Raw genomic sequence first — 13,652 nt, forward strand, 5'->3', positions numbered from 1 at the left:
CAATGAGTGAATCAGTTTATAAAGCACAGAAGTTACCATCCTAACTATAACTGATCAAATTACAATAATTAGGTTGAGGAATGTAACAAAAAATGAATAGATGAAGTTTAAAATCAAGTTTGTTTTGTTGTTAGAAAAGTTTTTTAAAATTATGTAAAATGCCATAATTACATGCCAAGTTTTTTCTGCTCACTCCCCACCCCTTTCGGCTCTGTAGAAAAGTTAATCCTTTCAGCAGTCAGTTGATTTGTTTTTAAATCACTTGGAAACTCGTGTCTATTTTAGTTTATAATTGTGGATTTATTCAAACCAGTTAAATTTGGAAATTTTAAATGTAGCCTGGAGGAATTTGGAATAACTGTGAGAATTCTGTCGTTGTCATCTCAACCCCAGATAAAGAACAAAAATTTTACAGGTGGTAATGGTAATTCAATAAACTGTTTGTCGATTGAATCAGGCTTGAGTGTTGAATGATTCTTCTGAGTTCATTGCCCCCAACACACTGAGTACATTACCACTGGAGACCAGATATTGCCAAAACCTTCAGACAATACAAAGACTCACGAAAGCCAGTGTCCCAGTTTAAAGACTTGTCTTTTATTTGACCAACAATCGAAGGGAAACATTATTGGACAGTGTAATACCTTTCTCGAAGAGAAGTATCCTGATCTCTGCAATAAATCTGACATAAAATGCTTAGGATAGATCAATTCTACATTCTTCATGTCAAATTCTCCCGCCTTTCATTAGTTGTGAACCAATCATTTTCCATACAAAGAAAATCATTAATACTTTAATCATTAATTGCATTTTACCCTCTGACATTCTATGTCATTTAACTTAATGCTGGTAGTGTCTGAAATGCCTAATGGTTTAAAATTTCTCAAACTTATTGGGAATTTTCTCCAACAGCTTGCCATTGCGGAGCTTGGAGTACAGCACTTGTTTCGGGAGTCTTGTGTGGGGCTTGAGGACAATGTGGCCTGCCCATCGCAGCTGGTCTAGTGTGACCAGTGCCTCGCTACTGGGGATATTGGCCCGGGGGAGGACACTCACATTGGTATTCCTATCCTGCTAGGGGATTTGCAGGATTTTGTGCAGGCATCATTGGTGACATCTCTCCAGGGATTTGAGGTGTCTGCTGTTCCCTGTCCATGTTTCTGATGGATACAGGAGGGCAGGGACCACAGCTGCTCTGTAGACCATGAGCTTGGTACTGGATTTGAGGTCTCGGGCTTCGAACACTCTGTTCCTCATGCGCCTGAAGCCTGCACTGGCGTATTGGAGTCACTGCTGGATTTCATCATCGATGTCTGCCCGTGCCAACAGGAGGCTCCCAAGGTGTGGGAAATGATCCACATTGTCCAGGGGCTCACCATGGATTTTGGTGGTCGGGAGGGGGAACAGGAGTGGGCTGGGAGAGAACCTTTGTTTCCCGGATGTTTAGTCTGAGGCCCATTCTCTCACAGGCCTCACTGGAAGCATCAACGATAGTTTGTGGGTAAGTTTAAACTTGTTTATTGCTGTCACAAATAGGCTTACGTTAATGCTACAATAAAGTTACTGTGAAAATCCCCGAGATCAACCTCTGAGTGTGCGCACAGACACACTCAGATTGTGAACAAAGCCCAATCCCTCACTCAAACCAGTCTCCCACTGCCTTGGAAAAGCAGTCATCATTATTAAGTATCCCCATGCACCCCGGACATTCTCTCTTCCATCTTCGTCCATTGAGAAAAAGAGACAAAAGTCTGAGGACATGTGTCAACCGACTCAAAAACAGCTTCTTGCATGCTGTCAGCAGACTTTTGAGTGGACCTAACACATACACCTCTGACTGTAACATTCTGCACTCTCTCCTTCCCTTTGTACAGTATGCTGTCTGTATAGCGTAAGAAACAATACTTTTCACTGTAAACTAATACACGTGACAATAATAAATCAAATCAAATAGGCAATTTTAAATTTAATTTGTGGGACATGGGCATCGCTGGCTGGCCAGCATTTATTCCCCATCCCTAGTTGCCTGAGGGCATTTGAGAGTTAACCACATCACTGTGGCTCTGGAGTCACATGTAGGCCAGATCAATGAAGGACAGCAGATTCCCTTCTCTAAAGGACATTAATGAATCAGATGGGTTTTTCCAACAATTGACAATGATTTCATGGTCATCAGTAGGTTCTTAATTTTTTTTATTGAATTCAAGTTCCACCATCGGCCGTGGTGGGATTCGAACCCGGGTCTCCAGAACATTTGCTGGATTAATAGTCTAGTGATAATACTACTAGGGCATTACTTACCCGCCAGAGCCAGCGTACTGCAGCCTGATGACTGAGATTGGGCTGGTCTTGCTTCTGGCCTGGTGGGGTGGGACATTAAAAGCTTCCAACTGGTCGAGTTGGTTAGCTCGACTCCAGCGGGAGCTTCATGGCACTGGGGTGGCGTGTTGCTGCAGGGAAGGTGGGGATGAAGGTTGGGGCGATGATGCAGCTCTGTTTAACCCCAGTTTGCACTCGTACTGATTCTCTCACTGTAGTAAGGATGTGATTGCGCTGGAGGGGGTTCAGAGGAGGTTCACCGAGATGTTGCCTGGGATGGAGCAGCTGAGCTATAAGGAGAGACTCGATAGGGTTGGATTGTTTTCTTTAGAGCAGAGAAGGCTGAGGGGAGGCATGATTGAGGCGTATAAGATTATGAGGGGTATGGACAGGGTGGATAGGAAGCAGCTGTATCCCTTATTTGAAGGATCAATAATGAGGTGGGATCATTTTAAGGTGAGGGACAGGAGGTTTTGGGGGATTTGAGGAAAAATGTTTTCACCCAGAGGGTGGTGGGAGTCTGGAATTCACTGTCTGGGAGGGTAGTAGAGGCAGGAAACCTCACAACCTTTAAAAAGCACATGGATGAGCACTGGAATGTTTTGACAGTTCAAACACCATCAGCCAAGTGCTGGAAAATAGATTAGTGCAAATTTAGTATAGTTTTGTCAGTGCAGACGCGATGGGCTGAAAGGCCTCTTCTGTACTGTATGACTCTATGATTTGTGAACTCGCTGGTGTTTCTGCAGTCGGGATGAGTGAGTGAATCCCTTCCCACACTCAGTGCAGGTGAACGGTCTCTCCCCAGTGTGAACTCGCTGGTGTGTCCGCAGGGCAGATGATGATCTGAATCTCTTTGTGCAGTGAGAGCAGCTGAACGGTCTCTCCTCAGTGTGAATGCACTGGTGGGACATCATTAGCTGAGAGCTTTTGAAATCCCTCCCACAGTCAGAGCATTTAAAGGGTCTCTCCTGGGTGTGAGTGACATTGTGCCTCAGCAAGTAGGGCAACTGACTGAAATCTTTCCCACACACTGGGCAAGTGAACGGCCTCTCCCCAGTGTGAACTAACTGGTGTCTCCGCAGGCCTGACGCCACACTGAATCCTTTCCCACACTCAGAGCAAGTGAACGGCCTCTCCCCAGTGTGAACTCGCTGATGGCACTGCAAATCAACTAACTGAGTGAACCCCTTCCCACACACAGAGCAGATGAAAGGTCTCTCCCCAGTGTGAAATCGGTGGTGTCTCTGCAGACTGGATAACCGAGTGAATCCTTTCCCACACTCAGAGCAAGTGAATGGCCTCTCCCCAGTGTGAACTCGCTGGTGTCTCTGTAAATCAATTATCTGAGTGTATCCCTTCCCACACACAGAGCAGATGAACGGCCTCTCCCCAGAATGACTGCGCTGATGAATTTCCAGCTGAGATGGAAAACTGAATCCTCTCCCACAATCCCCACATTTCCACGGTTTCTCCATGGGGCAGGTGTCCTTGTAACTCTCCAGGTTAAACAATCAGTTAAATCTCACACAGAACACAGGTACAGTCTCTGCCCACTGTGAATGGTGCGATGTATTTTCAGGCTGTGTAACTGGTTAAAGTTCTTTCTGTACTCAGTGCACTGGAACACTCTCACTCAACTGTGTGTATGTATCTCGCTGCTTTTCCAGTCACATTGATGCTTAAAATCTCCTTAAGCAGATAGAACAGAGAAACATTTCTCCTTCTAGATTCAAAAGTCGATGATATTGAGGTCCTGACGAATTGAGTGACTCTGTCAGATGTTGATGAGGCGTTTGCTTTGATATTTCTGTCTGTAAATCCTCATCTTCTGATATCCTGTAAAAGGAGTTCACAAATGTCATCAGTGTCAGTACAGAACAGAAATGTAGGACAGACAATTCTAGTTTTCTATGGCACATTCTTTCCTCTCTCATTCCACAAAAGCTGTAAATCTCCATTCCAAACACTCTCCCTCCACTCTCATTCTGCTGTATCTAATATTCACCCTCCCAATTCTCCTGAAGGTGCCGATTGAGGCTGATTGAGAGATCCATGCTCCCTGCTTCCTGTCCTGGACACAGAGAGCTGAAAATCTCCATGCAGGCTGCCAGACAGATGTCTATAATACTGGATAAAAGCGTAATATACAGGACATTATTACTTGAGTAGTGGTAGAACGGGGATTTGAGGAAGATTAATATCTAGGTAGGCAGAGCACATATCTAGAACTGAGGATGGTGAAACAGAAGATGTTCAATAATTTCAAACTGAAATTGGGTGGGCGCTTGAAGGAAATAAAACTTGCAGAGGAATGTTGATAGAGGGAAAGAAAAGGACTGATTGGTTTGTTCTGCAAAGAATCAATCTGCGGTCTATAAGGTGATGTGGAGATGTTGAGGTTGGACTGGGGTGGGAGCAGTGCTCCGAAAGCTCATACTATCAAATAACCCTGTTGGACTTTAACCTGGTATTGTGAGACTTCTTACTGTCCATAAGATGTACAGGTTAGGTTGATTAGCCATGCTCAGTTGCCACTTAGTGTCCCAGGATGTGTGGGTTGGGGGATTAGCAGGATAAATCCATCGTACTACAGGGAGAGAGTCTCTGAAGAATGCTCTGTTGGAGAGTCAGTGCAGACTTGATGGGCCGAAAGGCCTCCTTCTTCACTGTAGGGGTTCCATGACTCGAGTTGCCCAATAGACTGCTGTGCTGCTGCAGTAATATATTATAGAACTAGAAATAATAAGAAATGGAAAGGGGGTGGGGGAAGGAAAGTGTTTTACTCACAAATGTTGAAGACAGCAGCAAATTTTAGGTTTTCTGAAGCTCAATCTTCATTCACATAAAGCCTGTGCTCTGATTGGCTGGAGGACCAGAGTTCTTCCAGTCTGTCAATCAGCCTCAATCAGCACCTTCAGGAGAATTAGGAGGGTGAATATTAGATACAGCAGAGTGAGAATGGAGGGAGGGTGTGTGGGGTGGAGACTTACAACTTTTGGGGAATGAGAGAGGAAAGAATGTTCCATAGAAATTACAATTACCTGTTCTGAATTTCTATCCTGTACTGACACTGATTATTTTTGTAAAACCCTCTTACAGGATCTTATAAACTTATAGGTGGCACAGGGAGCAATCCTGTGATTACAACCCAAGAGGTCTTGCTTTTTAACTTTCTACCTAACTCCCTTAACTGCTGTTTTAGGACCTTGTCCTACTTTTGTACCAATACATACTATGACCACTGGCTGTTCACCCTCTCACCTCAGAGTGCTTTCTGCCCTTTTAGAGACTTCCTGGACCCTGACATCAGGGAGGCAACACAACATCCTGGAGTCTCTTTCGTATCCACAGAAGCACCTATCTGCACCCCTAACTATTGTACCTCCCTGCTTAACAACAAAGCCAGCCGTGGTGCCAGGTCTCTGGCTGCTGTATTTATCCCCTGATAAGCTTTACCTCCTCCCAATAGTATCCAAAACGATATATTTGTTAGAGAAGGAGATGACCACAGGGAATTCCTGTACTGACTGCCTGCCCCTTCTAGCACTCACCCATCTATCTGCCTGCACCTTGAGTGTGACCATGTCTCTAATGCTCCTAACTATGACACTTTCCACCACCTTCACGCTCCTAAATGTATCCAATTGCTGCTCCAACCTCTCCATGCAGTCCGTAAGGAGCTGCAATTGGGTGCACTTCCTGTAGACATAGTCATCCGTGATGCTGGAAGAATCACAGATCTCCCACATCTCACAAGTGCAGCACTTAACCCCACTGACTGACATTTCGAACACCAAATAAATTATTTAAGAAAATTTATAAAACTCTTACCTTCACTTCTACCTTCTTGCAATTTTTTTAAAGATAAATGGGGGTTGTTCTCCTTGGAACAAAGAAGATTGATAGAGGTATACAAAGGTACATGGATGTGTTGAAGTTTACATGCTCTTTATACACATGTACAAGCTTTATGGGTCATCCAGTCTTGAAACATTGGTTCTATTCTCTCTGACGTGGAGATGGTGATGCTGGACTGGGGTAAACACAGTAAGATTAAAGTCCAACAGGTTTATTTGGTAGCAAACTCCACTAGCTTTCAGAGCACTGCTCCTTCATCAGGTGAGTCGGAGTTCTATTCACAAACAAGGCATATAAAGACACAAACTCAATTTACAAAATAATGGTTGGAATACAAATTTTTACAGGTAATCAAGTCTTAAATGTGAGTGGAGAGAGCATTCTATTCTCTCTCCGCAGATGCTATCAGATCTACTGAGATTTTCCAGCATTTTCTGTTTTTATTTCCCCTTTCTTTCCTTCTTTGTCACCGCTCTGCGTCATCAATAAGACATTGGGACTCAGAGGATTGATGCAGTTTGATGGACAAGTTGTCTCCATTCTGAACAATGGGGAACAAGCTCCTCCCTCTCAATGACATCATTGCCCTCCACAAACATGGCGGCCACACGTGCGCACTGCTGCATATTGCCCCGAATAAAGATGGAGAACATTAACCCGGGACGAACATGAGAAGCTGCAGCCCTGCTCAGTACAAACTGGGTCCGGGAAGCTCTCTTCCGCGGTTTGCGGCTTACACAACACGCTTACGCAGCGTTTCCATCCACCTGGGCGATCCATTGCTCTCTCCGTACCGTCAATCACTAACAGATTTCCGAGCCCAAAACAAAAGCTGTTTTCCATCGCCATTACTCACACTACGCATGCTCCAGGCAAAGCTGACCCCGCCCCTCATTCGCTCCTATTGATTGGACCGACCGACTGTCCCCTCTTCCCATTGGTCCGTGCTGCCGTCACTCAGCCGGGCATTGTGACGGTTACTTGCTGCTTGACCAATAATAAGAGTCTGAGTGTAACAAGATGACACACACAGGCTCCAGTACAGTCACAGTGGAGATGGAGCACAGAGAAAATACAGCAAAGCACTGACTTAACCTGAGTGTAACAATGAAATGTTTGTTCAAGTAATAAGAAACACGTTGCAGTATGTCAGTGAACACAGCATTAGATCCAATGTAATGATAATACAATCAGTATCTAGTGCACCATAACCAAAGTTTAGGCTTCATTTGATAGTGCGAGTGAGTCGTGGTCTGTTAATGTAATATATTTAAATTCTGGTGTGTGTTACTCTGCCACTGTCATTATCAGACAATGACCTATCTGTTATTCCAATCCTGCTGTCAGACTTTTTACTGTATTTTACAATTGCAGCTCCTGAGATTGATTGAAAGGTCGTTTTCAGTGTCTCTGAGGTCATTTTAACTGCAGGTAATCTGACATTAGGCCCAACAAACATTCGGTTAAAGTAGGACAAGGTGTAAGGGAGCAATGATATTTTAAGGTGTTTGTGTTATAGTGAGTGTCACTGGGAGGTGAATAATAAAATAGAAGTGGAAACATCATAATAGAGACACATGTGTGACTGACTCAGCCTGACTGAGAGCTGTTATATTTAAGGCGAGAATAATGAGGATCTCCTGAGATTTCTGATATCTGAAGTGTATCTGTTAGAGGAACTGAAAATAATCAGTTCCTTTTCATGGTTATCTGCAGTTCTCAAGTTACACAGATACATAGGAAACAGATCTGACAGCTCATCAAACCCAATGTTTAAATCTTCTGCTTGAGACACACTGTGACTGAAAAGACTAAATATTAAAACCTCAGGGGAGAAACATTCAGAATGTCACAAAGATGAATGAACTATCTAATTAATCCCATTCACCATAACTCTGCCAATATTTATCCAATTTCTTTTGAAAGTTACTATTAAACCTGCTTCTAGCAACTGTCAGTTTGTGCATTCCAGATCATATCAAGTTATTGTGTAAAAAATTCTCCTTACCACCCCCTTCAATTCTGTTGTCAATTATATTAAATCTGTGTCCTCTGCTCACAGACCCTCCTACACTTGGGAAATTGATTCTCTCCATTGACAGACCCTCCTGCTCCTGGGAGATAATTTCTCTCCATTGACATTACCATAAATTATTTGTCATTTTAAACACTTTTATTAAATCTCCCCATCATATTCCCTAATCTAAGATGGATAACACATGTTTCTCTTGCCCTGAAGAACTATATGGACTCAAAATATTATCTGTTTCTCTCTGGACAGATGCCACCGAACCTGCTGGGTTTTTCTGCTTTACTCCCTGTCTTTCTTTCTATAATCAATCAGAAACTCTCTATGATTTTGAACATCTCGATTAAATAGGAACACATGGAGACTGAGAAAGATGCAGAGGAAGGGAGAGACAGAAAGACTGTGAGATATTTTGAGAAAGATTTTAAAAAGTAGAAAGACAAGGTGTCAAAGATAAAAGATGAGAAACAGAGGAAACAAGCAATACAGAGAGAATAATATAACACATAAGAACATAATAGGAGCAGGAGTAGGCCATCTGGCCCTTCGAGCCTGCCCCGCCATTCAATAAGATCATGGCTGATCTGTCGTGGCTCAGTTCCACTTTCCCGCCCTCTCCCCATAACCCTTAATCCCCTCTCTTATCAAAAACCCATCAACCCGCTTCTTAAAAATATTTAGCGAGGCAGCCTCCACCACTTCAACGGGCAGAGAATTCCAGATATTCACCACCCTTTGAGTGAAGAAGTTCCTCCTCAACTCCGTTCTAAACCGCCCCCCCTTTATCTTGAGGCTGTGCCCCCTAGTCCTACTGTCTTTTTTGAGCGGGAAGAGTCTCTCCACCTCTATCCTATCCATCCCATTCATCGTCTTATACGTCTCAATGAGATCTCCCCTCATTCTTCTAAACTCTAACGAGTACAAGCCTAGTTTATTCAGCCTCTCCTCATAGCTCAACCCCCTCAACTCCGGTATCAGCCTAGTAAACCTCCTCTGCTCTCCAGGCTATCAGTTCTTGGCTATGGGGAGCAGAGGGAACTCAGTAATTGATCCACAAACACAGCTGGTTATATCTGCGAATCGAAACTCTGAACAGAAATAACTGGCTCATTTGTAAATGTCACCACAATGTGACCTGTGTGATTCTGCCCTGACTCTGTGGACAGATATAGGCTGCGTTAACAGATGTTCTCACCAGATTGTGGTCCCTGGATTTATTTTCTGTTCAGAAGTGAGATGTGCGGTTTGGAACAGTCAGAGAAACAGGAAGTTGTGTTATTTGAGGATGAAACAGCCGGCATCCGTTTGATGTTATCACCGTGAACAGTCTTCCTGCCTGTGAGGGTGAACTCACTCTGACAGCATCAAGAACAACCACACAGATTGCTGCTGGTCTCAGCATTACATTCACCTCCATTCCCATGTTAAACAATAAAGGGGATAATTTGGATTTTTAACACAGTCATTGAATTGGGAGATGGATCGAGGGTCATCACTGGGAGAAATGAGGAGGAATTAGGGAACAAATGAGTTTTCCCAAAGAGAGTTATTAGAAAAGAGACTTAAAGTGAGTCAGGGCCTGTTGGACGAAGTGGGAGAGAGAAACAGAGAAGATTGAATCTCCATCAATAAGATGTTTTCTCAGACATCGAAGAGATGAAGTATGTTTGTGCTTTTTCAGACTGGTAACGAGAGAGAGAAAATAATGAATAAGTTTAAGCATTATCTGAAATAGGAAGGTTAAATGAGTGAATATTTGAAAGAAAGATAGAGAGACATTAAATGACAAAGACAGTACCTGAGAGGAGAGAGGTTAAATGAATGTGAGAGAGGAGTGAGGTTAGAGCGTAAGAGAGGTGGAAGGTAAGTGTGAGTGAATGCCTGTAGAGAAAGAGCAACATTCAGTGAATGTGAAAGAGATGAGAAGTGTTAAATGATTGAGTTTCTGAGAGAGAGATGTTAAGTGAGTGAATGTCTGAAAGAGAGGAGAACAGGTTCACATACCTAGGGATCACTGAGAATGATTAAAATAAGGAGGTCACCCAGATAACTACCAACAGGAAACTTCAGCTGAACACATCACTCATTCTTAAATGGTCAGTCAGGACTCCGATGCTGCTCAGCTTCTCTCTGTTCTGTTTATAATGATTAAAGGCTATTAGGAGTGAGGTTTATTTAAAAGGATAGTGTGTGGGAAGCACACATCATCAAATTGCTGGGTGCACAGTGCAGCTCCTTCTCTATCTGGGAATCAAAATTGTTGTCTAATTGTCCCAGCAGTTAACAGGCTCCTTTGAACTTCTCCAGCTGTTACTTTAATGCAGACTTCTACTGATTTATTTTAAGCCAGTTTCTGTTCAATAAACACGACTGACACACACACACACACACACACACACACACACACACATTAAAATGTTTCAGACTTTTTTGCATTTTTTAGTCTGGAAACCTAAACCTGCCGTTTCACTCTCAATCAGGAATAGATCCCAGTTTTACACCAATCTCTGACAGCACGTTTCCACCATTCACCGTTGTTCTTCCTGACTCTAATCACAGTTGTAAAGGAGCTTCTGTTCCATGTCTAGGGGCTCTGAACCATGGAAAAGAGTGACTGGACACATTTCTTACGTACCTCAGGATTCATCAACACGGGGACTTCGCTGTCAGTGAAAAGTGACGAAAAAGACCAAAGTGTTGTGTGCCCCTCTTAGCATGACCCTGAAGGACTGTGTCAAGAATGAAGTTCTGTTTACTGTATGATTCTCCCTCAGACTGCCCATTCTGAGCTGCAGCCTGGTGATGTTGAGCACTCAAATGGAAAAGACAAAAATCTACAACAATAATTCAATCAAATGTCTATTTCACATTTATTCAGAATATCAAACCTCAATAGAAGAAAAAAGTCAGAGTGAACATAATTCAGTCCTGGGTATGATTAACAGCATCAATATGTGTAGAATCCAAACCTTGCAATCTCTTGTGAACTCGCTGGTGTGTTAGCAGGTGGGATGACTGAATAAATCCCTTTCCACAGACACTACAGGTGAATGGCCTCTCCCCAGTGTGAACTTGCTGGTGTTGCAGAAGGTAAGATAAATGAGAAAATCCCTTCCCACATACAGAGCAGGTAAATGGCTTCTCCCCACTGTGAACTCTCTGATGTGTCAGCAGGTTGGATGACTGACTGAATCCTTTCCCACACACAGAGCAGGTGAACGGCCTCTCCCCAGTGTGAACTCGCTGGTGGTTCAGTAGGTTAGATGAACGAGTGAATCCCTTCCCACACACGGAGCAAGTGAATGGCCTCTCCTCACTGTGAACCTGCTGGTGAGTCAGAAGGTTGTATGAACGGGTGAATCCCTTCCCACATTCAGAGCAGGTGAACGGTCGATCCCCTGTGTGGAGCTGCTGGTGGATCAGAAGATTGGATGAATTAATGAATCCCTTCCCACAGTCTGAGCAGGTGAAGGGCCTCTCCCCAGTGTGAATTCTCTGATGGTTCAGTAGGGCAGATGGACGGCTGAATCCCTTCCCACACACACAGCAGGTGAATGGCCTCTCCCCAGTGTGAGTATATTGGTGTGTTAGCAGATCCTTTTTGTTTTTAAAGCTCTTCTCACAGTCAGAACAATTAAAAAGTTTGTTGTCAGAGTGAACAAGTTGATGTGTCTGCAGGTGGGATGATTGAATGAATCCTTTCCCACACACAGAGCAGGTGAACGGTCTCTCCCCAGTGTGAATGCGTTGGTGTGTCAGCAGATCTTTTTCGCATTTAAAACTCTTCTCACAGTCAGAACATCTGAACAGTCTCTCATCAGTGTGAACAAGTTGGTGTGTCACAATGTGAGATGAGCGAGTGAATCTCTTCCCACACACAGGGCAGGTGAATGGCCTCTCCCCAGTGTGAACCCGTTGGTGTGTCAGAAGGTTGTATGAATGGGTGAATCCCTTCCCACAGACGGAGCAGGTGAATGGTCTCTCCCCAGTGTGACTGCGCCGATGAACTTCCAATTGTGACGGGAAACCGAATCCCTTCCCGCACTCCACACATTTCCATGGTTTCTCCATGGTGCTGGTGCTCTTGTGTTTCTCCAGGGTGGATGAACAGTTGAAGCCTTTCCCACACACACACACATGTATATAGTTTCTCCCTGCTGTGAATGGTGTGATGATTTTTCAGGCTGTGAAACTGGTTAAAGCTCTTTCCACAGTCAGTTCACTGGACCATTCTCACTCGGGTGCGTGTTTGTCCCGATGCTTTTCTGGTCACACTATGTTTAAAATCTTTGCCCACAGAATAGACAAACATTTTTCCTTTCACATTCAAAGGCTGATGATATTCAGCTCCTGATGAACCAAATGGCTTTGTCAGACGTGATGTTCAGTTTGCGTTTTCCATCTGCCAATCCTCCACTTCCAATATCCTGTAAAAAGTTGAGAAAAGTCGTCACCGTCAGTCCAGGATAGAAATTCTGAACAAACAATTCTAGTTTCTCTGCAGCATTTTTTCCTCACCTGTTCTCCCAAATCTGTAATTCCCCACCCCACACACTCTCCCCCTTCCCTGGGCTGAAATCCAAATCTATCTCACCATCTCCACCATTTCTTTCCTCCACTCCCAGTTTTCTCCCTCCCTCTTCTCTGTCTGGGTTCAGTTCTCCAGCTCCTGTCTGCAGACTGACAATAAAACCAATGGATCTTATTGGGGGTGTTGGGGCCTCCAGCGGGTATTTGTGAATCCTCCCCACTCACCTCCCAGGGTTTCCTTCCTTCCCAGAGATCAGAGTCCTCATTGATTTGAGGCCAAAGTGGAACCTCTTATTTACTGTCCCCCTCCCCCATCCTCTGATGTGAACCATCCTCCAGTGGCTGAGCCAGGATGGGGCCGTTAACCTGGGTCTGTTCCCGGGAGGGAGGGAGGGAGAAGCCCCGCAGCTGCAAACCAGGGAGCTGACAATGATTCTGAAGGGTTTGCGGATCCACAAAGTGTTTCCAGACCCTCCCAGCCACCGCCTAACGCTGACTCCGCTTCTCCGGGACAAACAAGCGCCAAGGACAGCAATGACACTGCGCATGCTCCACATCACAATGCCCAGGCACTGATTGACGGCGGCTCCGGACCAATAGGAAGAGGGGGGTGAGCCTGGAGGACTGAGCAGAGGAACGGGCTTGTTCCTCCAACCAATCGGAGTGAATGAGGGGCGGGGCTGGAGGATCGAACTGGAGCGGCTGGTCCTCCAACCAATCAGAGTGAAAGAGGGGGCGTGACCTGAAGCATGCGCATTGCGGGTAATGGCGATGGATGGACAGTTTTAATTTGAAAGCGAGATCGATACGAGGTAGAGGGTGACATGCGGGAAACGATAAATATGGTGGGTAGGTGGAGAGGCTTCTTAAACATGCAGTTCAAACCCAAACCCCGAAGAGAACTTTCCGGTCC

At 44.5% G+C, this 13,652-nt stretch overlaps 1 protein-coding gene across 1 annotated transcript in view; it reads right to left on the reverse strand.

Moving 5' to 3' along the window:
* Window positions 1-13,230, reverse strand: part of LOC145363616 (uncharacterized) — a 64,749-nt gene extending 51,519 nt beyond the window's left edge. Inside the window, exons 1-4 of the mRNA XM_080218797.1 lie at window positions 12,728-13,230; window positions 11,198-12,636; window positions 8,546-8,547; window positions 3,043-3,720 (exon numbers count right to left, since the gene is read on the reverse strand). Coding sequence (XP_080074923.1) covers window positions 3,043-3,720; window positions 8,546-8,547; window positions 11,198-12,280 — 1,763 coding nt within the window. The 5' untranslated portion in view covers window positions 12,281-12,636; window positions 12,728-13,230. The remainder of the gene's footprint in view (window positions 1-3,042; window positions 3,721-8,545; window positions 8,548-11,197; window positions 12,637-12,727) is intronic.
* Window positions 13,231-13,652: the final 422 nt, after the last annotated feature.

This window comes from Carcharhinus amblyrhynchos, unplaced genomic scaffold, assembly GCF_965287045.1.
Source record: "Carcharhinus amblyrhynchos unplaced genomic scaffold, sCarAmb.v2.hapA scaffold_39, whole genome shotgun sequence".
Taxonomy (NCBI): Eukaryota; Metazoa; Chordata; class Chondrichthyes; order Carcharhiniformes; family Carcharhinidae; genus Carcharhinus; species Carcharhinus amblyrhynchos.